The sequence below is a fragment of the Pelodiscus sinensis genome, chromosome 5 (assembly GCF_049634645.1).
Source record: "Pelodiscus sinensis isolate JC-2024 chromosome 5, ASM4963464v1, whole genome shotgun sequence".
Classification (NCBI taxonomy): domain Eukaryota; kingdom Metazoa; phylum Chordata; order Testudines; family Trionychidae; genus Pelodiscus; species Pelodiscus sinensis.
In genome coordinates, this window is record NC_134715.1 from 68464827 (window position 1) to 68489640 (window position 24814).

General features: G+C 42.4%; 2 protein-coding genes and 1 long non-coding RNA gene across 18 annotated transcripts in view; 1 reads left to right on the plus strand and 2 right to left on the minus strand.

Moving 5' to 3' along the window:
- The window catches only part of SCRG1 (stimulator of chondrogenesis 1), a 124799-nt gene extending 115621 nt beyond the window's left edge, over positions 1–9178 (minus strand). For 12 of the 16 annotated variants that reach the window (XR_012904221.1, XR_012904219.1, XR_012904216.1 and 9 more), the window contains exon 1: positions 8161–8272. Coding sequence is in view for 1 of the 16 variants with exons in the window: in XM_025186615.2 (XP_025042400.2) it covers positions 8773–8816 (44 nt within the window). In the remaining 15 variants the exon portion in view is untranslated. Of the gene's footprint in view, positions 1–8160 lie in introns of all 16 variants that reach the window. The other 4 variants (XR_012904224.1, XM_025186615.2, XR_012904222.1 and 1 more) reach the window with 3 other exon arrangements.
- A 7135-nt stretch (positions 9179–16313) lies between these two features.
- Positions 16314–19763, minus strand: HAND2 (heart and neural crest derivatives expressed 2). The gene is made up of 2 exons (XM_075930209.1): positions 18694–19763; positions 16314–17082 (listed from the first exon to the last, which is right to left on the minus strand). The coding sequence occupies exons 1-2, from the start codon at positions 19225–19227 to the stop codon at positions 16984–16986; spliced, it is 633 nt and encodes a 210-aa protein (XP_075786324.1). The 5' UTR covers positions 19228–19763; the 3' UTR covers positions 16314–16983.
- A 147-nt stretch (positions 19764–19910) lies between these two features.
- LOC112546401 (uncharacterized) lies at positions 19911–23157 on the plus strand. Its single transcript, XR_012904238.1, has 2 exons — positions 19911–20598; positions 22695–23157. It is a non-coding gene; the product is annotated as an uncharacterized LOC112546401 (long non-coding RNA).
- The last annotated feature ends 1657 nt before the right edge of the window (positions 23158–24814 follow it).

The following is a 24814-nucleotide window of genomic DNA, read 5'->3' on the forward strand; positions in this document are numbered from 1 at the left end:
GTTAGTCTGGTCTAGCTGAAACAAAAGATAGGACTATGTAGCACTTTAAAGACTAACAAGATGGTTTATTAGTTGATGAGCTTCCGTGGGCCAGACCCACTTCCTCAGATCAAATTGTGGAAGAAAATGTATTGGAGCATAAGCTTTCCTGCATCTGACGAAGTGGGTCTTTGCCCAGGAAAGCTAATGCTCCAATACATCTGTTAGTCTATAAGGTGCCACAGGACTTCCCCTTGTTCTTGCAGTTTCAGCCTAAGACGGCTACCCCTCTGATACTTGTCACCATTTAAATGGTAGGCATCCCAAGCCTGTAACCCTTCGCCACTAGTGCAATTGAACTGTCTCGTACACTCAAGCAGAGAGGCCAAAATTAGCCACAAAGCAGCTCTGCTGTTAAGAGTTTTTTCACTGTTATTGAATGTTTTGTCTGAGGGCTTATCGCAGCCTTATAGACACTGGAACTGGATAAATATTTGGCCCTGCTCTTGCAAACCCTTGCTCCAGTGAGTAGTGCTTACCTCTCCGACAGACCCATTCACATCAGTAGGTGTTACTGGGGTGGCTTGCCGGCCAATGTATTAGACAATGAGCCTTTGGTGTGAGCATTGTACATTAGTCAGTGGGCTGGGGACGTTCTAATCAAGCCACCTAATCAAGCAGCTAAATCACAATTGCATGTGTGTACTGGTGGTCCAAACAAGATGAATTGTACGGCCTACTACGCTGGTGCGCACTTCCGAATCTGTCAGAGTTTCCATTAAAAAGGCTTATTTTCCAGGGCTTTATAACTCATAAAAATTTGCTTCGGGCTGAAACTTGCAACGCCACGTCCAGTACCCGGAGCGAATTTTATTTATTGGTTTATTTTACACATTAAAAAAATAAAAATAAAACCCTCTCCCAACTCATTCATTCAATCATTTTTTTTTAAACAAGGGAGTTCAAAGAAAACCACTGAGTAGCCCTTTCAGAAAATTAAAACGAGAAATTAGGGTTTTTTTCTTCTTTAAAAAAATTCCTGTAAATTCAAACAAGCTTTCCCCTGAAAGGAGGTGGCCAGGGTAGGGGGTGGGGATGGCCAGTTGTGCAAGCCATTTGTTCCCAATTTGGACTGTGCCATTTTGGCATGAGCACAAAGGAAACAAAACAAAAGCAGTCCCCATATACTTTAAAACATATATTTTACAATATCTTTATGAGTATTTTCATGTCTCCATATAACTGCTATAATGCAATGTAACTGCTGCACTAGGAAGTTCTGCCACATCTTCAGAGCAACAATTCATATAAGAATGGGTCAGATCTATTGCACTAGATCACACAAAGATTCACAAGAGGCAAGCGTAAGCTGTTTCGAAAAACGTGTAAAAGCAGATTTATACACTATGCATTCACAGTATCAATTCATTATATTCTTCAGGTAAAATCCTTTGAAACTTAGACAAAGAAACGTGTGTATTGGATCCAAATAAGACAGGCTAACGCTACATTTAAAAAATACATAATTTACAATGATCTTAATTAAAGGAGTAACCCTTCTAAACTTCATGTACTCTCTATTTTGTCTCTTCCCTTTTCATTTCCCCTAATGCCCATCTCAGTAAGTAAAATGAAAGACAGTTAATATACCCCTCCCCCCATAACTTTAATGTTCAGGTAAGATAACAATGTCTTAAACCAAGAGCCTAATCTACCCCTAACCCCACCGAAGTCGCATAAGTTCCCATCATGCTTGGGCACAGCATGTAGAACCGGATCCTCAATAAGTTTCAACAAAACCAAACATGAATTCAAAGTCTTTACTTGGCGTGAGTGTGCGTGTCTTAGTCTTATAATTAGTCCATTTTTTATCTGACTATAAGTTGTGCAGTTTTAAAACTCATAGCTCCAGGTGAGAAAGCATTTACCTTATGTGGTCCTGGATTGGGGTATAGAACAGGTGTCAGAATGCTCTTCAGGAAAATCTAGGTTTAATATATAATCAAAGGTAATAAAATAATCCGCTACCTGTTTTAAGCCATATGTGTGTAAGGAAAACAACAGAAATGTTAAAGCTTTAAAGATCTTTTGTGCTCATGAACTTAAACGCCTCACGTTTCAGTTTTCTTTAGAAAAAATACTGATATTACACGGTGAAATGCTACTACCCTTTTTAGAAGTCAGGACCATCTCACAGTGTTTTCTAGATAGTCTTTGTATGAAACATAAAATGTATTTATTTCGAAGCCAGTAGTAAATTATGAGAAATACTTAATTGGGTGGACTAAGTACTATTTATTTTACAGTTAATAAAAATAAAATAATGCCATTTATATTCTTACAATAAACAATTCAGTGATCATGTGTTATCTAAAACATGTAATATCGTTAACGTTATATGTAGATACATCTATTCCTCTATAGAAAATAGTTTCTATGCACGCAGATACGTCACCTTATATATGCATTGATATGGTGTGTTATAAATAGTTTATCTATGTGACAATTAACTTACAAAATTAACCATTAATGTCACCACCTACCTAGTTAGTGTGGCTCATTAAAAACCAGTGTATATAGGGGGTTCTACCACTCTTCTAAAAAGCTTTAGGGTGTTCTAGGGACTCTTTAAATGCTTTTTTTTACTTGAAAACGCCAGAATCTCTTACCACGAATGCAACAGCATAGAGTTCAGAAGGAGAGACAATCAGTAGAAACAAAAATATAAAATCTCTTCAAATACCAAGGAATAGTTTTCTGTACATAAAAGTGTCATGATTTTTTACTGTCCGGTAATTATGGACCTTCCATGGCTAGAAGAAAGTATTTTTCACTCTGTTGCTAAGTGAGTATTCTCTTCTTCCAAACTATAAAGCTCCCATTTCTAACCATTAGGAGTCGTGGACTTTAAACTTCTCACTTGGACCATGGGCCAGTGAAATTTTTGAGTGGGAAATCCATATGGTGGGAGGAAAGGAAGAATGGACCATTTTAGTGGAAGGGTTTCTTTGTTGTTGTTGTTTTAATCACAGTTGTTTGAAACTGCTCAGAGGGCTGGAATGGTGATAGAAATGTAGCCGTGTTAGTCTGGGGTAGTTGAAGCAAAATGCAGGAATGTTAGAAGAAGCCTTAGAAAGGAAGGATTAACGGGCAGAGTACGTGCAAGATAGTTAAAGATGCGTGAGGAATTCCAATTTATCACACACTCTGGGTATATTTAAAGTGTGTGCGTGCGTGTGTGTGTGTGTGTGTGTGTGTGTGTAAACTTTAAATTTGTGGTATTTTGTGTACAGAGAAACTGGGATTCTCCCCTTATATGGTGGGTGGTATAATGTATATTATTTATATTGTAATTTAATATCACACACTTAAAATAGGAGTGTGTTTCATTGAATAACCTGCACAATTATATCATAAATTACATTTCTCAAGCATCTTTGGCATAGCTATATGTCATGTGGATAAATGGCTATTGCAATATATGCCATTTCCTATATATTTGTACCGTGCCTACCTCAGTGAGCTTCGGAAGTGTTATCACAACCTAAATATTAAAATATCTAACTAGCCACGTGATACACCAAAGAGTCATGTGATAAGTGCATTTCTCATGTACCTTTGACTATCTCACCTAGGCTTTCCTTGCTAATGCCCAGGATTTATTTTAACATTCCAAACCCTAAGCAACTTGAAAAATGAATCATGTCAGAGAAATGCTCTCTCTCTCTCTCTCTCTCTCTCTCTCTCTCTCTCTCTCTCTCTCTCTCTCACACACACACACACACACACACACACACACACTCATATATCCTCTTCAAATACCATGGAATAGATTTCTATACATACTTTTTTTTTTTTACAGTCCAGTATCTTTGGATCTTCTATGGCTAGAAGAAAGTTGTTATTCTCCCTGTTGCTGTTAGTATTCTCTTCTTCCAGACTCTATAAAGCTCCCATTTCTAACCAAGCAGAGTTGTGGACCTTAAACTTCTCACTTGGACTACCGGCCAGTGAAATTTTTGAGCGAGAATTCCATATCGTGGGAATAACAAATATTAAACCTGAGGCCCAGACTGAGCTTTGTTAAACTGTGCACCTGTGACAGCTTTACTGTACCTGAAAAATCTGATATAACCTAGTTCTGCAGGATTATAATGGGATCATTAGCCTTTTGAAAAGAGAGAGTCCTACCTTCCCCAATGGGATACCCAGCCCTTACTTTCAGCCCGAGAAGGCCCAGCCATAATAGACTTTAAAATCGTACCGTTGTTGTATATAGAAAATCACAATACAACAACTTTGGTTTTGGTATTTTTTTAAAGAGTTTTTATGGCTCCCTCTGAGCCGTCTACAGTTTGACACAGAGTAACTAAAGCACCTGTTTTTTTTTTTTTTTTTTTTTTTTTACAAACGAAGGGATAAAAATATATTTCAAATAAATGTTTTAAAACCCCCTAAAACAATGTACATGCACACGATAAAGAATACATGGCAATGTTATGTGGTTTAACACTTTATCTTCAGTAGCTTGGATTGACCTGTCTTGTTCAGAGGGGCAAACAATGAATCAGTTATCCATGTTATCAAAAATGCTTGTTGATAAAATATGTATACCACACTTCACCAGTGTGAATTCTGCATATGCCGCATACCATACAGAAAGACTATATTAGGAAAGTTTTAGGGAGCTCTAAGTGTTTATATTGGGATTGTTTTATGCTTCCCCCCCAGTAAAATCAGGTGTTTTGATTACCTTGAGTCCAAATTTCCAAGGTTGAGTGAGAGCCATTAAAATCCTCTTTTAAAAATTCATTGAAAACTATTGTACTTTTCTGTACAAAAAATTTCATATACATGCCATATATGGTATATATAGTGTATGCAGTATGTATAGCATACATTATATATAAAATAAGTACAGTATATAACTATACACATTAGTTTATATACACTCTATGTGTATGCACACCTCGCACGGGCACACACAGCCAATAAAAGAAGCTGTAAGACTTTTTTATTTTCCCAATAGTGGTGCTAAGAGTGTCGAATTCAAAATTTGGATTTATTGCAGAAAATGGCAGAACATGAATATAGGCCTAACAGAAATGGAGAGAGAAGCGTGCTTTTTTCCTTTAAGGACTGATCGATTTCTGAAGCTGTCTCACTCTCTTGAAGAATATACTGTTAGAATTTCATTCTTACATCAATGGATGAAAACCGAGGTGATCTTGCAAACGACATGTCTCCTAAATAAAGATAAAATGTTCACTAGCTCATATGTTTTGCCAATTATTCTCAATGACTTGTGTATTTTTTCTCATGGAATGATAGAAAATGGCTTTAAATCATTAGGGGTCACTTAGAGCCAGTCTTGATCGTTTAGTAAAAATAACAGGGCTATTATAGAGCTAAACGGAGCCGGGGTGTCCATCCGAACATACTTAAACATCAGGCCTTAGTTTAAAAAATGCGTCTACGTTTTTCATATTTCACAGTTACATGCGTTCTTTTCTCCATTGGGTATACTTTCATTAGGTCATAAGTGCATGAACAGCTGAGTGTGCGTGTTTATTTATTTTTGTGTGTGAGAGATAGGAGGTAGTCTGTATATCTACATAAGAAAATGGCATATCTTTAGGTAAGCGTTCAAACGATACATTTTGATCACTATATCCGTATAAATGAAACGCAGAAAACATCAGGGGTTATATTTCAACATTATTTCAGAAAAATATTATTCAGGTAGAAATGGTAACAAATAACTTAAAAGTGGTAACTGCTGCTTGTGGTTTGTTCCCTTTAAAAAACCGTTCATTTTCGTCTTGAATTGTATGCCAATTTCACATAGTTGTAATTTACAAATCGTTTATATTGTCTATGTGAAACAGGGATGCTGTACATTAGTTTCCAAATTAATCTTGTGCTTTTAAATATAAACCATGCCAAAAAAAAAAAGTACTGCACGCACTGTGGTGAAAACAGAACAGAATTTCCTAAGAAGTTGTTAATCGTATCACCTTAGCTATTTTGCAAAACAGTCTATATCCGCTGAATTAGATTAGATCCCAATAGCACGAACTTCCCTTTCCTAAACGCTAATGTAATTAGTCTATCTTAGACTCTAAAGCAAAAATGCGTGTTGAATAAAAATATTTAAATAAATCGATAACAGGACAAGATTATTCCTGCTTTATTTTTCAGGTTAGTCCCATCTAAACACCTTAAAACCTTAGAGAAATACACCATATCTAATCTATCTATCTATCTAAACAATACAGAACGTCTGTTTATACTAATAGATATTAGTATAAACAGAAGTTCTATATTGATTCCATACCCTTTTCCTTCTCTCCTTGTCTACTTCACTTATTTTCCAATTTAAATATGATAATTTCTTAAGAAAGACGTACTCCAAAAGTGCTTAACAAAGATTCATTTTTTTGTGTACTCTTAAAAAAATCTTTTGCTTGGTAAGGTACTACTTGAACATGATCTGTTGTTGTAAACGTGTTTTTATCACACTGTAAATTACTGTCACATTGACAGACCAGCCGGAAATGTAAATCATTCCATATACCTAAAGTTATGAAAAAGTTTGTTAAGTTTCTGGATCCTAGGATAGGCCGCTTGCTGCTGGATGGATGGCTTGGGGAAAAAAATGTTTACTATTTTTCCAAGCCACAAAACGTCGACAAACAGAACTGCTGGCTCCATCGTGCCTGGGACTTTGATGAGAGCGCATGGACAATGTGCAGAGTCCTTTCCTGTGACACCCAGGCCAAAGCCACTTGGGAGGTCCTCAGTCCTAATGCAACCACAGCTAACTGCTCCCAACAGGAGGCTCTATGGATCAGGCAGGGTCACAATTATACTTCTGCTAAAGGCAAGAACTTTTTTTTAAAGGGAAGCGGTTTGGTGGGGGGTTGACATAAAACCTTTCAATTCATCAGGGGAAAGAAAGACTGAAACTGAATTTAGTGGGAACCTTTTACAGGGGGTAAATGTCTGAGGAAAAATATACCCCTTCCATCCAAGCACTTTTCAGTGGAAAAGCGCCCAGTTTGGAAAATTGGTGCTAAGGTGCTTTTTAAAAAAGGGGGTTTCACAACCCGTATTTAGCTATTGATTATCATGAAATAAAGGAGCATACTGTAGAGAAAGACGCCACAACTCTCCGAGCAAACCGGGCTTTCAGTGTCGCCGGTTTTGCAGACACAAAACTATTTGTGTCCCAAATGGATTAAATATAAGACCTTTGCGTCGGTGTATATTTTTTCACGTTAAAAAAATCCTAAAATAACAACAACAAGCCCCGAACCTTGAAATATTTTTGAGAGAGGCTGGAGAGGAGTTCTTCGAGAACAAAGGCTCGGTATCTAATTTCTCTGGGAAGGGGTGGTGACTGCTTGGTTGTACTTATTTTTAAAAAGCAACAGCGCTGAGGTTAGATCAATGCACTGAAATATTGCCGCCTGCATAGCACCACTGAACAATGTTTCGCCCAAATTTTATTCGCGTTTATTTCAAGGCGCTAGAACTCAGGAAAGAGCATCACCAGGGTTGTTGCCTTGAAGTTTCCGCTCATCAACTACAACCCGGTCTAATACCGCGCACGCTTTCCAAACCCCAGCCCCGCTTTGCTGCAGGACAGAATGGTGTGAAATTCCTAGCGAAGCTTTGCGAACTTATTTGTCCAAGCAGCGACCAGCCGCCTCCTCATTCACTGCCTGCCAAGAAGAAGCTGGGCTGGGGATATTTTTAACTCCAGTGTTTAGCTCACGTGTTGCTAGCTCCTTTTTTTTTTTAAAACCTCCTAGTCAAAATCTACTGAGCAAGATTCGCAAAACAAGTAGAAACGGCGCAAGCTGAATGAACAGAAAACTACCGACCGCGCAAAGAGAAAGAGGCGTCTTTACGAGCATTGATCCGGAGGGAACTTCGAGCTTCCTAGCACGTAATTCTAACAGCACCTTTAAAAGCAAAGCAAACCAAAGATCTAAGCAGAGTAAGTCAACGTTGTGAGAGGCGAAGCCCTGAAATGCGTATTTCTAATGTTTCTAAGAGCTGCGTTATTTTTTCGAACCGGGATCGAGCGGTTCAGAGCTACATAAAATCCAACTGCGTGTCTCGTTCTGTTTGATCTGCAAGTGTTGTGGAAATGACACCCGGTCTGATACTTACACACGGAGCCACCAACGTGACAAAGCACTGCAATCTGGATTAGCCTCCGCGTGTGAATGGCCGGATCCAGGCCGAATGAAGGCAGCAGGGCGCAGTCGGCTCGCAGAGGTGTAAACTCCGGGGTGTTCTTCGGAGCCAGCTTGGAAGGAGTCAGGGTCAGGAACTGCTTCCAAAGGTTGGTTGGTTGCTGGGCCGGCTTACCCGCGGGGCTCCGGGTGTTTGCTCGCGGGAGGCTGGCTGGAGGTCGGGGTTCAGGGTTCCGACCCCTCTACACCCCAGGCTCCCGTGGGACAACGCCGGGATCACACTAGATGCCGGTTCCCTCTAGGCGGGGCCACCTTCCACCTCCCCTTCTTTGTTACTTTCCCAGGAACCGCTGCTTGCGGGAAAACGCAGCGCCCGGAGCCCAGGGGAATCCAGCGCCCTCTCCGCAGATCCCCAAGGCCAGAACTTCTCGGCCTTCTCCACGGAAACTCCGGGCCGGGGTGAGAGGCAATGAAGCCCTGCCACAGGGTTCCTTAGATCCGCGAGGTTCGTCCCGTCCCCGGGCAATCCCAGGCGCAAGGCAGGGCAGCTGAAGACAAGCGCCTCCCGGAGGGCCACTGCACTTACCTGCGGATCCCCTGTCCTTCTGGCCAGGCTCCGTGGTCCCCCATGAGCAGAGCAGCGGGGCTCGTTGTGCTCAGGAGCAGCTGCGGACAGCCTGGCCTGCGGACAGCCTGGCCGGCTCACAGCTGGCACCCGCGGTAGCAGGGCTGGGGCCAGAGGGAGGCTCCCCTAGCAGAGAGAGCCAGAGAGAAGAAGCGAAAGGAAAACTTTTGTTCAACTTTTCCCGATTCAGCCGAAGTGACCTGCAGTATCTGGAGAAGGTTTTTGAAGACGTTTAGGAGGGCGGGAGAGAGTTTTCTGCTGAGAAACTCAATCTGCCATACAGTAGCGGCTGCATCTGGGATCTGTCACAGCTGACAGCACCACAGGGCACAGACATGATCTTCTGCACAACACTGCAACTCCCCAAAATACCCTCCTCAGGCGGAGGGTGACTAGTGGCCTACCCCAGGTTCCTTCGCCCAAAGGGGGGAACATACCTGCAATAGTTACCTAACCCACCCTTCCGTCCGACTTCATAAGACAACAAACAAACAAACAAACAAACCAATAATAACCGTAATAATAAGGGATGAAGGGTGATGTCATCTCTTGATTATGCAAAGGCCATAAATGTAAGAATTGGCTTTGCGAGATTCCTCTGAATGGCTTGAATGAATAATTTCAGAGACAGTTATGGCTTTGGGCAATTACCGCGCGCCTCTATGAAAACCAGATTTTAGCAACGTATGAAGGACAGTCAAGGCCAGGCCTTTTGCTAGCCCAGGCTCACCCGGCACAACAACACAAACGCAGCTCCCCCGCCCCTTCCTCCCAGATCTCCATTTCTGGTGGTGAAAAGCGCCTTCTCATGCCCTGCACTGATTGAACCCACCACGGGTTTAATTCAACTAAACAGCCACTCGGGTTGCTCTGGCCCCACTCCTCAGATATTGGGTTCCCTGTAAGGAAATCAGGCCATGCAGGGTGTTTTCAACAGAGTAAGCAAGCCTGCTGCGGGTTTGCTTTTGAACGATGTGTTTTTAAACTTCTTTCTCCTCCTGTCTTTGTCTTCTAGGCCCATTTGTAAACGCCAATCAGTTTGCACAGGTATGTATTGTTCTGTATTCATCAGACACGGCTCTGGGAACCAATATAAATAGAGCCCCCCTGAGGAGACTCTGCGGCCCTGTAATCGCCACATGCTTATTCAATAGACGTGGGGCGGAAAGAAGAGAGAGTCTTCTGCTATTTATTAAAATATCGCTGTCCATTTTTCAAATGCCACGGGCTGCAACGCACCCAGAGAGAATTCTCCTTTACACAGCATTCCTGATTTGCAAATAAACAGTCTCGAACGACAGACCCCATTGTTTCGTTGGTATTGCTGGTCTGAGAAACGTCCTCCGGATTGTATTATGTCTGGCAGGCATGGGGAGCCTTTATTGGGTCCGGGCCGCTGACCCACAGAAAAATCAGTCAGAGAAGAAGAAGAAGAGAAAAAACCCTCACGGACATGGCCCCTGACTGAGAAGGAGAAAGACATTCCCCTAGGGTGGCCCAGGCTAGCAGACTGTTTGCTCTAGCCCCCCAGTGGGCCGGGGAGCCCTGAGTCTGGGGGTCCCATCCAGGCAAGCCGGGGGCTATATCCTGCCTGAAGTTCCCCACCCCTGCTGTAAGCGCCAGTGCTCTGGTGACTGTTAAAAACTTTTTTTTTTTGGTCATGACAAGCCTACAGGGTCAAGCCCTTCTTCCCCACGCCTGTCGCCCTTATTCATTCATGAAGCCCCCATTAACATCACACAGGCCACATGTATCTGTAACGCTAGCAGGGTTTGGTCCACCGTCTTGAATGCACAAGTTCCTGTATCTCGGGGATGTTTCTGTACCAATAACGCAGCTTCCCAAGGAGAGGGGCTCAGTTGGTCAAGTTTTGCCTTGCAAAATGCTCGCTCTAGCTAGCACTGGATTTGTTCTGAGTTTAGGCCACCTCCCTTTTTTGGGTACAAGCTACAATGTTGCATGCTTTCTTTATGGTAGCGATAGGCAGCTAACTGCACACACGACACTATTTTCACTGGCCTAACAGAGCCACGTTCCTTTTCCTTTCGAGATTGTAGCGAGACATCGTAGAAGGGTGTGGTGTCTTTTGCTGGTTATGGGATCCCCTAGTCTTTTAGGAGTATATAGGGCTCGTTCTCTGAGCAAGATCAACGCCCCTCTCTTTAATTAGAATAGTGTCGCTTGAAGTGCGCAGTTTCACAAGTGTCTGCATTCTCACCGTGCATTTTTAAAGTTTTGGGAATGGCCGCCGCACGCCGAAGCTGTATTTTATTGATGTTTGTTTTGCGTTATTCGCCCGGAAAATGCCACGTGAAATATGTAAAATAATGGCGATGCAATAATAAAATAGTCCCCTAACACGTGCTCACGCATCCTACCGAACCACGCACAAAAACTCAAGCTGTTAATGATTGCTGGACACTCGCCGCCCTGAATTAAATATGATTCATTAGAATTTAATAACAGGTGCAAAGTAATCTCTTTGCCAGGAGCGCTAGCGTGCACTGAACTAGGAAACTCATGTTGGCTTACTAAAGGCTCCAGCTTGCTCGACTGTTTGTAAACCCAGTTGCGCGTTGGATAGCGGTTTTGTCCCGGGGTGGGAGGAAGCGCTCTGTCTCTCTAGCTCTCTCTTCTGGAATTTTTTTAAAGCACTTTGCTTCATTAATTTGTTCCCGCCCATGCATAGGTGGAAAGCTGCTTCACTAGTATTTACTTTGGAAAATAGCGATCTGATCCACTGCAAACGGAGAAAGATTCCAGCGCTAAAGTTAATCCGGAACATTTCCAACGTGGAATGCACTAGTTTATTTCCCTCCGGTTCTGGCAATAAAGTAAACAAACATGCTGGAACCCTCAAGAAGCAAAATGCTCTGAGCTAAAAATATAAATTGTTTTTTAAAATCCCGTCCCACTGCATCCGCATTCCAGCTGGCGGGCTGGACTTGAGATAGAGTTTGGAAAGCACGCCGATGATTGCACCCAACTCGAGAGCAGGATGGCTCCTAGCCGTCTGATCTGACGTCAACATGTCTTTAGGCTCTTGCTGGAAGATAGAGGGAGCAGAAATGGGGGAGGGAGAGCTATAATCACTCCCAGATGTCTCTAATAGCCGATATAAAGACGTATATCGTGCCTAAGAATAAATTTGTAATCAGTGCTCTACAATCTGATCATCAAAGCAACAAAATTTCCTGGAGAAAAAACGGGGGAAAAACATCAGACTGCATTGGGGGATGCCAGGGGAAGGGCCACAGCGACTTCCCAGAAAGCAACAGGCCTTTCAAATCCGAATGCTTTGTAGAATTTATGTGAATATGTAATGCAGATAACAACTATGCTTTAATCTCGATTATACCGTGCAAACTGGAACAGCTGAACAGTAATTGGCCAATTAGAAATGGAAAAAGATTGGAGCTGGTTTTGAAGGGGAATGTATTTCATAGCCAGCAAAAAATGATAAGCCCTAGTTATTACAGAGTGGATTATAGTTGAAGAAATGTGGGATTCGTTTCCTTTCCATCACTTAATGAAGGGATTTTTTTCCGGGGGTAGAGGTGAGGGAGGAAGGATTTAAAATATGTTTCCAGGCGCAAAAGATAACATATTGTGTCATTAAAATGATGCAGCGTCATGATAGTGCTGAGGCTTCATATTTGTTCTCAGAACCAGCAATCCAGGGCTTCGCCCATTTCCATCTCCCACCTTTGCCGAAAAGCCCCATCACACCTATTCTGACACCATCTTTGAAAATGATGAATTCGCCATAATTATCTACTCGCAGATGGGTCACTGTAAACGGATATGTGAAAAATCGGCTCTTCGTAGTCTTAGTCTTCTTGCCCCAGGAAAATACAAATTAGATATAAATCTAACAGGGTGGAGTGCTTATAAACCCACCAAGAGAGACAACTAGGGTTCCAAGAAGGACGGTGCCAAAGGTACATAACACCTGAAAACTCCCACGCTCATTTCTGCTATTTAAAAATCAAACAGCTTCCTTTTAATATTCAGACTCCTTAATATTACATCAGAGCAACCTCAGTGATGTTAATATACTTTCCCAAAAGATTTGAATTGTACAAAACTTAGGGCTTTGCACACACCAATGTGCTAAGTATTACCTAAGGATAATGTTCAAGAATAACTATATAGACGGTAGACCTAATTTATCCTACACAGAGAGGTTCTATCAATAAATCCACACTCTCTACTAATTATATACTGTTAAAAGAGAGACAACCGGTTTCATTTGTACATTTGAACCAGCCATACAGTCCCCTTGTTTCAATTTCATTGCAAGACTTAAACTTTTAGAATGACATTTTAAGAATAAATGTCATCTCCCATCCATTTGTTATTATCTAAAAAACAAGAAAAGGACAAATTCTGCTCCCACTTACATCCACACAAGGGCTCGATCGACCCAACCCAATGAAAGTTTTGCCTGACTTCAGCGAAATCAGATCCCGGATTCCTGAACCCAGATTCACACCAGTGCAACAGAGCAGAATCTACTCCATTAAATATTCACACAAAGCTAATTAGAGATTCCTTGCTTAAATACAATTTTACATTTAATTTTAGAATCATTAGTAGCCTACTTCCATATTATTTTGCGTTAAAATTACGCCCTATAAACCCTTAATCACCCAGTAGTCCTAATGAATTCAGTGGGACTACTGGAGAGGGAAAAATTTCTTACTCAGGTGAGTAAGAGACTGCAAAATATAGAGGCCATCAGAGTGAAGCAATTTTAAAGCAAAGTATTTTTGTTGCTCATATTACAAAAAAAAAAAGTTACTTTGAGGCAGAGGACACACCATTTTGAATTAATTTCCCAAAACAATAAGTGAAGAAGTATTCTCTAAATATGACCGGTGAAATACCTAAAATATTGTCTAAAGACTGAAAATAGATACAAAAACTCTTTAATTTGGCAAACTGTAATTATACAGTTTGGTTTTACACCTCTGTCCCTCATTATCTTTTCCTCTCAGATTACCTGTAGATTAAGATGGAAGGATTTAGCAATTATTAACTAGCAAGAGTACACGGATATTTTCCCAGTACCATCTGTTTAAAAGTGTCTTTATATCAGCGAACAGTCTGTGTCACTGAGTAGTTATCAAGGAGGGCAGCCGTGGAATATATGAGGAGGCAAATATGTTTAGTAATGAATGACCTTAAGAACCTAGATACAGTGTCTTTTAAAACTTTTTTTCCCAGAGAGCTGGCGTACGGGAGGGAAAAAGCTTCTGGTTCACCATTCAGCATGTTATCAGCCACACAGCTCCTCTAGGAGATGTGGGGCCGGGGCACACTGACATCCCAATCTACCATCAATTTACCTTCCACCGCCCTGCTTCCCCGTTTAGCTTTTAACGTCAAAACCTACATTTTTGTCGGCTCCGGCCTGTCTAGGGCTCTTGTGATTTAGCTCCAGGAATGATTGCTCCTGAGAAAATGGCAACATCCTCATTACCAAGCAATTAAAACAGACCCCTTTTAGCGGGTGCAGCCACTTTGAGAAATGAAATGCAAAGGGAGCGTTTATTGTTCTGTGTATAGGAAACGCCAAAAAAAAAAAAAAAAAAGCTGCTTTCTTCACAATGACATCCTGAATTTGCGAGAGGCATCATAGCCCAGAGAAAAGAGAGAGAGAGACCGCAGCCCTGCATAGCGTTGTAAGTAAAAGGAAAGGGATAGACCACAAAGAACCCCCCCCCCCCACTTTTAAGAGCATTTTCACTCGTGCCTAATGCAGCAAGAGGGCCTTAGCTCTGTTTCTAAAGGACTGGCTTGCGCTTAAAGATCACCAATTAAACTCGTGTATTAAACACACAGCCTGTATGAGGATTCAACTGATGGGTAAGAACAACCGGGTATTTGCAGACAGTTATCGGCAAATACCTCTCTAAATTGGAGCTGTAATTAGTAGCATCTCAATATAGCTCCCATTTGTATAGCTGCACCAGTGGAGCCTTTAACCTACCTTGGTAACATTAGCAATGTCAAGCACAAATGGAGCAGTGGGAGATCTTCCACTATCAACTGGGAAGCTAGCAGGGAAGGAAAAGAAAACAAAAGGGAGACTCTTCTCTCGAAGTGTTATAAACAAAGGCAAGTGTCTGTAAACATAACCCTACGCCCAAACACAAACCCAGCCTGCCTGACCCGAAGGGAGAAAGGGCACATCACTTTTGCTTAGTTGTTCTAACCCTTCAACCTTCCCATTGTCAGAGAAGACTGGCAAACGTCGTAAGGGCTCTCTTATCTTTTTATGGGCAATTGCAAATCTACCTTCTCTTATTGTCAGAGTTGGCCACAAGCCACTTAATTAGGTATTACCATAAAGGAAGGAGCGCAGGTATATGCGCCTGGACTTTGTAAGAGAGCCGGATTGATTTAGGTTACTGGCAGCCTGAGGCCACAAAAATACTAAATTGAGGTTTATAGTACAGATAGAAAGCCTTTGCCACAATTCTTGAAAGCTTCCTTAGGCAAATTTAAAATTATACTGAAAATCACTTAAAAAAAGATAAGCAGTTTACAAGGTAGGATTTCAGGATGTAAATACCGTAGGAAGAATCAAATCCCCAGACCGATGCAATACACTCAACATTTGCTTTGGCTGGACTGGCGACGTGAATGGTCAATTTCAAGGAGTGGTGTTGGACCAAGATGGTGGTTTTCAACTGCTCAAATACAAAGGCTGGAAGAGAGGGCTGGGGGAGGCAGTTTTTACGTATTAAAAGGAAAGGGGCCAAATCGCTGGCAGTTGCTAGCCTGGAGAAAGGAGAGGAAAAATGTGCTCACTGTGGCAGATTGGAAACGTGCTACCCAGGAGAATTTTGGGAACCGCAAAGTTAATATTAAGTTCACGGCACCTCATTATAAATCTTACCGCCTCCCCCCCCCTCTTGCCTTGTTCACTATTTCTTACTTGACTTAAAATTACCTGTTACATAATCACTTATAGCAAAGCTCTAAGCTTCCTCTGCCGGCCCCCAGCCCGGCCTAGTGAGATGGCTGGCATGAAATGGCTGGAATGAAGGTTGGAGTCTTCTCTATATGACCCCATATAACATCTCTCTAGTTCTGGGCTTTGCTGTCATCTCGGGAAAACAAATAACTTGCTCTGGTTGCAGGAAATAAGCGCCAAGATTTAATCAATGTGTACGCTTCTCCCTCTACCACACTTTTAAACTACACTTTTAGCAACCAAACTCAAATTATATTTCAAATGACTACTGTTTCGAGAGCTCATTTTAATGCAGGAATTTGTCTTAGGAAAAGATCAATAATTACTTATTTGATCAAGGGTTTGTTACTATTATTCTTATTACACATTAGCATTAAATCCCATGCCTGAGAAACACTGAACACAATAAATTAAAATTAGGTTAACTGTATTTCCCCCCCTTTATCCCGCGCAATGCTGGTGAAATCTCTCCCCCGCTTTCACTCGGTGACTTGCTTAGAAATAAATTTACAGGCAATCTTGATAACTTAGTTTACTTCCGAATATCTTAAATATTATGAAAACTATAAACAATGTCGTTATTTAAAAACATTTGAGGTATAAAATATAAAAAGATTTTTTTTGTAAAAAACACACACAGTGGTTTATTGAATACTTACAACGTTTACACCTTCAATATTAATTAAACTCCACTTTTCCCCCCCTTAAGGACGGAAGTGCACATAACAAATACCGGTTGAAAACATTTTCAAATACTGAACGACCACAACAAAATTACCATAGCAATATCAAGCCAACTGAAACATTGGTGCAACTGTTTCTGTTGAAATATAATTTTATAATCCCATGAATATTTATATCCAAAAGGCCAGGTATTAAAGATACACTTCACATACACACTAATGCCTGGGAGTCTTTGCCTCCTTTCTTTTCTATTTTTCCCCGTGTGTTCTATACAACAGAGAAATAACATTCACCAAACTATTGAGACATTACCCCTTACCAAGCTGGAGTTTCCTCTTCATATTAAAATATGGAATGCTTTTCGTCGAATATCCACATTTTGGGGGGGAGGGGGGAGAAATTGCACATAAATAAACTGGAGGATTCCAAATACAAAAAGTCCTCAGATCAAATCTCGCTAATGAGTCTAGGAGATTTCCTTGAGTCCTTCAGTCTTGCAGCGCTCACTGCTTGAGCTCCAAAGCCCAGACATGTTGCGGCCAGCCAGTCCTTCCTTTGGTTTTCTTATCGTTGCTGCTAACTGTGCTTTTCAAGATTTCGTTCTGGGAAGACAACGGGAAAGAAAGTAGAGAGAAACAAAGCAGAAGTTTAGAAATTATATTCTTATACCATTTAAGTAACCTCCACCACCCTTACTTTTCTTTCCTTCTCCCTCAGAAAAGAGCAAGCTAAAGCTGGCGATAGAAATCTTCAAAGATCTATGTAGGCTTCCAAGCTACGGGACAAACTCACAGCTAGAGAGTTTGACAATCATCTGTTCGCGGGCTTTTCGTAGAAAGCTGCGGGTCCCTTTTGTTGTTGTTGGGGTTTTTTTTTTAAACAGTTTGTATGTTGCACACTTTGCAAACCAGCCCCTGTGCTGTTACTTTGAGTGTTTGCCACCGGGACGATTATTGCAGTGTAAGAGCGATTCATTCCCAAACGTAACAAAGCTATTCGAGCTTAAAAGCACATCCACAGCCTACTTTTCATTGCTGGGTTAAATTGGCCTTGCCCATTAGATCTCAGGACCGTATATTTTATTTCCAACAGGAATTACATTGCTATATCTATAAGCTATACATTCCGACAGTTAGGGTTTCAATGACAACTTGTAAAAGGACCCACATTACAAATAGATCAATGATAAACATTCTAGTTAATGTCAGCATAACATGAAATATATTATGAAAAGTGAATAGATTATGAGAAGTGCACATCCACTCAAATAAAGCCCCAGTCTGTCGTATTCTGAGGTCAAATCCCTAATGAAATCACTGAGAATTTTGCCTGGGTAAACCAGCAGGCCTATACCCAGAGTTAGAGGCCACACAAAAAGTTATTTCCCCTTAAATAAAAGCAAAAAGCATAAATCACAAGAACGGTCTACAGTGAAACTGCGTGGCTGTGCATTATTTGCCAAAGATTTAAAATTGTGCTACAGTTGAATTCAAGTGACACATGCCTTCCCTGCGAGCAGAAGTTTTTATTTGAGCAGATTACAATGTGATTCTGCGCTATGAAAGGCTGCTAGTCTGAAGGACGGAATTATTAGAAATTGCATTTCAAATACTATTATTTGTAAAGACATTTTAGGGATGGAGTGGGATAAGGTCCTGAAGGGTTGCTAATAAGAAATAGCATGTACAAAATATGATTTTGTGTTTAAGACATTCGTGTTTCGCTGCAAGGCATGGCCTCGCAATTTTGACAAATCTCGACCCCACAGCCGACGCCAGGTTCCACCCCAACTGCATTTCATATTTAACCCCAGCCGCAGGTCACTTGGAACGGCTCCTACGCCGAAATGAATTGAGTCTCCCCTTCCCTTTATCAGGGATAACTCACACAGTTATGGGTCCTTCCGTTCACACGGCGTATCGCTAGGCGTACACACCACAGGTCAGGCGCAGAGAGCCCGTAAACATTCATACTCGCTGAAGGTGCATTACCCGAGGCAAACCGAGGGTGTTTCCCCCCCAGCTTCCCTAAGTGCGGCAGCGGGTGCGCGCTGGAGAACACTCGCAAGGATCGAATTAGGTCTGGGCGAGCCGGGGCGCAGCCCGCAGCCTCTCCCCGAGCGGGACAGGCCCGGCACCCCAGGCGGAAAGGGCGAGCGCAGAGCGAGCCTGGCAAATAACCCCCCACCCAGCCACGCCCGGGGCTGCACTGACCAGCTCTTTCTTCCTCTTCTCCTCCTTCACGTCCGTCTTCTTGATCTCCGCCTTGAAGGCCTCCGCCTCCCCGTTCTGATCGTCCTTGGCCAGCAGGTCCATGAGGTAGGCGATGTAGCTGGTGGCCAGGCGGAGGGTTTTGATCTTGGAGAGCTTGGTGTCGGCGGGCACGTTGGGGATGCACTCCCGCAGCTCGGCGAAGGCGCTGTTGATGCTCTGAGTCCGGCGCCGCTCCTTGCGGTTGGCCGTGCCCCGCCGCTTCACCGGCCGCGGCCCCCCGAGCCCGGGCGGCCCGCTGCCCGGCGGCCCCGCGCCGTAGTGGGCGTGGTCGATGCCCGGCGCCCCGCTGGCGTACTCGGGGCTGTAGGACAGGGCCATGCTGTAGTCGGGCGGCGACATCTCCGGGTGGCTGCTGATGAGCCAGCCGTGGAAGTAGGGGTTCTCCTCGTGGCCGCAGCGGCTGGCGGCGGCGGCGAAGGGGTAGCCCTCATGGTGCACCACGGGGTGGTGGGGGAAGCCCCCCACCAGACTCATCCTCGCGCCCCCCTCCCGCCCCCGGACAAAGCCTCCCCCCCGGCCCGCTGCCTCCGCCCGCCCCCTGCGCCGCGGCCCCGCTCCTCTCAGCGCCGCGCCGCCCGCCGGCTCCCCATAGAGCGCTGCAGGGCCCGGCTCAGGGCCAGCGCGATCCCCGCTCCCCGGGCGCCGGGCTCGGGCCCCCGCCGCCGCTCATGCGTCGCGCCTCCTCCGCGCGGGGCCTCGGGCTGCGGCGCTCCGGCCGGCGAACTGGCTGGAGCTCGGCCCCGGGCTCGTCAGCGCCGCGGCGGGGTGCGCCGGGCCCCCGCCTCTGCTCCCGCGCGGGCTGTGGGCATGAGCCGGGCTGGCAGCGTCCCGCTCCCCCTGGGCCGGGGGCTGGTCAGTGAGCGCCGGGCGCATCCATCGCTCCTCGCCCGCGGGCAGCCCGCGGGGACGCCAGCAGCGGTGCAGCTGCCCCGGCGGCAGGGCAGGGAGATGAGGAAGGCGGCGGCGGCGAGTCCCCCAGGCGTGGTGCTGCGCTGGGCACTGGCACAATTTCCCAGCCCGAACTCCATGTACAGCTACATCTTTAGGGCAGCTCGGGTTAATATATGTCGTCAGAGGCCGTTTCCGCCAATCCGGCGCTGCGGGGGCGGGGCCTCCGGCGCTCCGCAATAAAACTTTTTGATGTTCGCGTTGCTAATTGCCGAGCTCCTCTTTTAGGATTGGCTGCCCCTTCGTATCCTTAATATAATTAAAAGAACGGAGGAAAAAAAAAAACTTCTATCATGGAGGCAGAGGTTAATGCAAGTGTTTAGCAGATGCTGTACTGCAACATTTTCTTTTTAAATAAACTCATTAACTATTGGATAATCTCAGCCCAGGTACAGTATGTCGCCAAGAATTTTGATGGAAAAAAATAGCGGCTCGATCAGCTCACAAAGTGTATCGCTGTACAAAGTGCTTTGTGTGGAACTAGCAGAGGAAAACATAAAAAACAGCTTCGGGAGGCTCTTACCGATTAACCAATGCTGAATTCTTACACCAGAACCACTCCGGCTTCTTGCTGGTTAATGCACACAAAGAACTCCCTAGCACTAAATTTTCACGAGAAGAGAAATGCAATTATTATGGATAGCCAGTGGACATGAGCTGCAAGTTCAGAACAATTGGATCTGATTTGATAGCAATTGACTTCTAAAATAAGCAGACAATAGCTCAAGGTTTGGCCACGGAAATGGTTTTCAAAGAATGAGTTGCTTTAGAACAATAAAAGCAAACCAAATGATTCTCTTCCAGCTCGCTGAGTTAATGTACATACCACGACATCTATTCATCCGAACCAGTTATATGCCTGAAATCAGTTGCATGCTTGTTTAACTAGCCTGATTGGTAAGTAACTGAATATTTTTACAGCATGTTCAGAGCTTATTTTCTAGTTTTTATTAACAAACATATAAATATCGCTCTGCATTCCTCCCTCACCAATAAAAAAAACCAGGCATCCGTGGAAAGCAGGTTTAGTTATCGAAAGGGAATAGTTAAAGGTTTGTTTAACAGTCAGGCCCGGAGGAAATCTAGTAGATATTTAGCTATTTTGGTTTTGTAATCCTGCACACATTATAAGAGGAAAATGGATCTCAGGTTGTAATTCGCAGGGAAACTGCTAACTTGGAGGCGAGACTTGCGCCAAGAAGTTGCTGTCATCTTCAAATGGAGCACAATATTACTAAATGGCTGCGAAATATCAAATACTCACCCTAGGTGTCTTGGCTACTGGATAGACTGCTTCAGTGTATATTACAATGCAATACTACAATATAGTCAGTGTGGAAAACTGTGTCAACAGGAGCCAGTAGGTCGTAAATTAAGAAAGAGAGATAGAGATGCTGGAGTTTGCAAGGAGCCTAGAAGAAACTCAAGTCGAATTGCTGAAAATGCTCAGTATCGGAAGATATATTTGGGTAAGCAACAAACACTTGGGACGAAAACAACAAGCAACCCCTTCTTCCTGTATATTGTTATTCCGGGGAGAAAAAGCGGAGTTAAATAAGAGCTGTTACATACAACAGCATGGTCGAGTCAGCTTTCTAATTTCTACTATGGCAGTAATACTCTATTTTTGCACTCAAAGAATTGATAGAAAACATAAAAAAGACGAGTGTGATACTGACATTTGTTGGCACGATGCTCAGTTTGTTAAGCTTGTTTCTGCTCTACAATCAAGAAATCAAGAACTTTGATTTCTAATGAAATCAAGAACTGTCTTTCGAGTTAAATTTGCATTGACACAGGCAGGAGAAAAAGCCAATGGTAGTAAATAGAGGATTGTTGTGGTGTGAAAACTCACTGAACAATGAATCCCAAGACATACATATCTCGTCCAATAAAGGAATAGAGATTAACTAAATATGCACACCGAATGATACACATTAAATGAATAGTTGATATAAATATAAGCATATTCATTTATATGTATTTGTGTGTAGAACTCTGTATGCATATGAACACTATTCAAAGGTTTAAAATGTTTCTATACTTAAAAGCAGGATACTGAAAATGGTTGACTCAAATTTTCAATATTTCAAGGAAAGAATGTGTGTACAGTACTGGGATTTTACACATGAAAAATGACCGCGTGTATAATATGCCAATGTCAAAGACTCAAAATACTGTTTGCTTGTTGCAGTGATCCAGTCTAGTGATTTTCTCTAACGTTTTGCTACTTTTGTCTTGATTAACTATTTTGGTTTATGAGGAGGGACAAATATTTGTTTCTAAATTCTCCCGCCCCGGCTAAATTGTGCTTAATTGCAATGCCTTAGGAGCTTTTCAGTATAATTCCGACTGCGTTGTAATTGTGAACGTTTCTGGTGAACCACAACTATTGTCCCGATAAACATCTCAAGTGATGAAAGAAACGGAAAACACAAGACAGAAGAAAAAGTACTAAAAGATGCTCAGATATTGATCGGAACACCAGTCTACAAAGCTAACATTGTTGCTTAATTATTTCTCTACAAAAAGGCTCACTAAACTTAAGTGCGGGACAAGATTTTAAATACTTCTTTAGATACAAGTTATAGATCATGTTTGAGAGCAAATGCAGTATGTGTGCTTTCAAACATAACTAAGTTATACTCCCCAGAACAGCTTGTTTTGCAATACTCTTTTTATTTCTGATCAGCGTATATGAAATCTCTGAAAATAAAATTAATTAAAATAAAACCGAATTTCTTAGCTCACTAAGTTTCCTGTCAGAAACATACGTTAATGACGGCATTGTCATTATTTTAAAAAAATAATCGTTTATTTAAAAAATTCGACTTTCCTGGCGTGTCACTGATTTAACTGATAAAATGATCGCGAGTTATGTTATCTCGATCTAAATATAAACAGATATTTACTAGCTCACTTAAGCAAGATGTCGTGGTGCATACAAAGTTGAGCTTTGACTTTTCAAATGCCTTTTGTCTCTTGCGTTTCAGGAATAATGCAGTACATTAGGCTGCTTCGTCCACCAGTTTCAAAGTCTTTTCGAACTGGACGCCCAAGAAGGGGAGTAAAGGACGATTAGTAATGTACTGGAACCGAGTACATGGCATTTTGTCATTGTACAGTTCAGCGGATGATCTGTGCCAGCAGGAGGAATCCTACGGAGGGCGCAGTTCAACAGCGTCTTCTTCGCTTTCCTGAAGTGCAATAAGAAATGCCCAGAAGTGTATAGCTATCTGTTTTACAAGACACCGTGCACCAGAGTCTCCAGGCCAAAGAAGCAAAGCATCAGTCCCAGTGGTTGTCATTGTACTTCGTCATATTTGCACTTACACTGTACGCTGCCCCTTCCCTCTGGGCAACAGACCGGGAGCAGCTCACACAATCTATTTTACTTGTCTTCCTTCCCCCCTCCGCCGAAAAGATTAAAAGTGCATGATAGAGGCTGGAAAAACATGTTTCAGTTTTGTTGTGTGAGATATTTTTGAAAGAAGTCAGAATTAAACTAAATATTCTAAAAAGAGAAGATAGTTCACGGTTGTGTGAAAAATAAGTATCTTTTCATGAACTTCTTTTCTTCTGTTTACATAAGAGAAATAAAAGTAAACAGGCCTTAAGGTTTAATGGAATTGAACATGTCAAAGGAATAGAACTGCGTGTTGTGTGGTTTAGGAGAAAGATGTTCTAAGTCCTTTACTAAACAGTATTTTAAATTATTTCAGAAATAGAAAACTGAACTGAACAAACCACAAACACACAAACGCTCCCAAAGGGAAGAAGAGGAAAAAAACTGGATTAAAATACAAAGAAAAGAATCAGTGGAATCTATAACTTTGAAAACCGAAATATAGTATAATACCTGATAAAGTATAGAATTTCCCGCACAAACATCTTCCCGAAGGAGCCAAATTCACCCAATATTGGCCAATTGTCAAGATTAGTTTAATAACTTAAAATAATAACCAGTGGGGTACATTGCCTTGATAGCTCTATTCTGAAAAGCCTTACTAGCACGTGTAATTCTTACTCAAGGAAGTAGTTACACTTTCTGAATGGGACAATTGTCTTGAGTAACAACAGCTCAAGTAAATAAGGATTTTTCAGAATCGGGCCCAAATAGCTACATTAATAAGTTTATGAATTGGTCTACTCTGAGTTTAGCAGATAGTAATATTCTTTGTTCCTAATTAGGTTCTAAGCATTCTAAACAAAATGTGCAATTTTATGGTGTTTAAGCTCTTTCACCCTCGAAAATATTAAGGAACACAGAATCTTGGCTTTGTGAATGCGGATTTAAAATTTGGCGTGTGGCTGGAAATATTTAAAAATAGGTACTTCTAGCTACAGTATCCGGCTGAGAGCAGATGAGCAGAAAGATGGGTCTTTTTTTGTGGATGGTTAACACTGCAGGCTTTTACAAGCCAACTATGGGTTTGAACCCTTCAGTTCGTTGGAAGAGCCAGAGTTCCCCTTATGTTTGCTTGTGCCTCACTACCTCACAGCTCTGTCTCCCCGTGAATCGCTTTAAAAGTTTAGACGTGTTCAAATTTATAGAGTGCATAATGTCACTGACCTGAGACCAAATGTATTAGAAAGAGAGATAATTCTCAAATGTATTTTGAAGTGTCTAAGTACCAAGTGCCCTGTGAATGGCAATCTACATACAACAAAACATCCAGTTGGAAGGCCATAAACTCAACGCAACATAGAAACCCTGCAATCATATGGAGTTTTGAAGGGACGCTGGAGAAATATCATTTGAAGTAAAATCTGTCAATTCGTGTTAATGAAAATTACTCCTGCTTCGTTAGTTACACTCATGTAGTCACATCATTGATTTCAACGAGCATAGCAAAGGGCAGAATTTGGCCTTACAAGTCTGCTTTAATTGCTGTGGAGGACCGTAAAGGAACCCTGGTGTTCGTTACTATTATCGGTACTGAAGGTGCAAATATTTAAGGCCCGATAATCTCTGCCATTAAGTGTGTATTTTATACACACACGTAGATAAACCCCAACAACAAGATAGCATCCACTTTGTAAGTTTAAATGATGTGCAATAAACACATGAGCGTACCAGTTTTACCCTTGCATGTGTGAACAATTATTCAAA

Excerpts from the sequence above, each read along its gene's own strand:
- HAND2 (XM_075930209.1), bottom strand. The coding sequence starts at position 19,227 with ATGAGTCTGGTGGGGGGCTTCCCCCACCACCCCGTGGTGCACCATGAG. Across the intron at positions 17,083-18,693 it reads AGAAGAGGAAGAAAGAGCTG|AACGAAATCTTGAAAAGCAC; the intron begins GTCAGTGCAGCC and ends TTGTCTTCCCAG.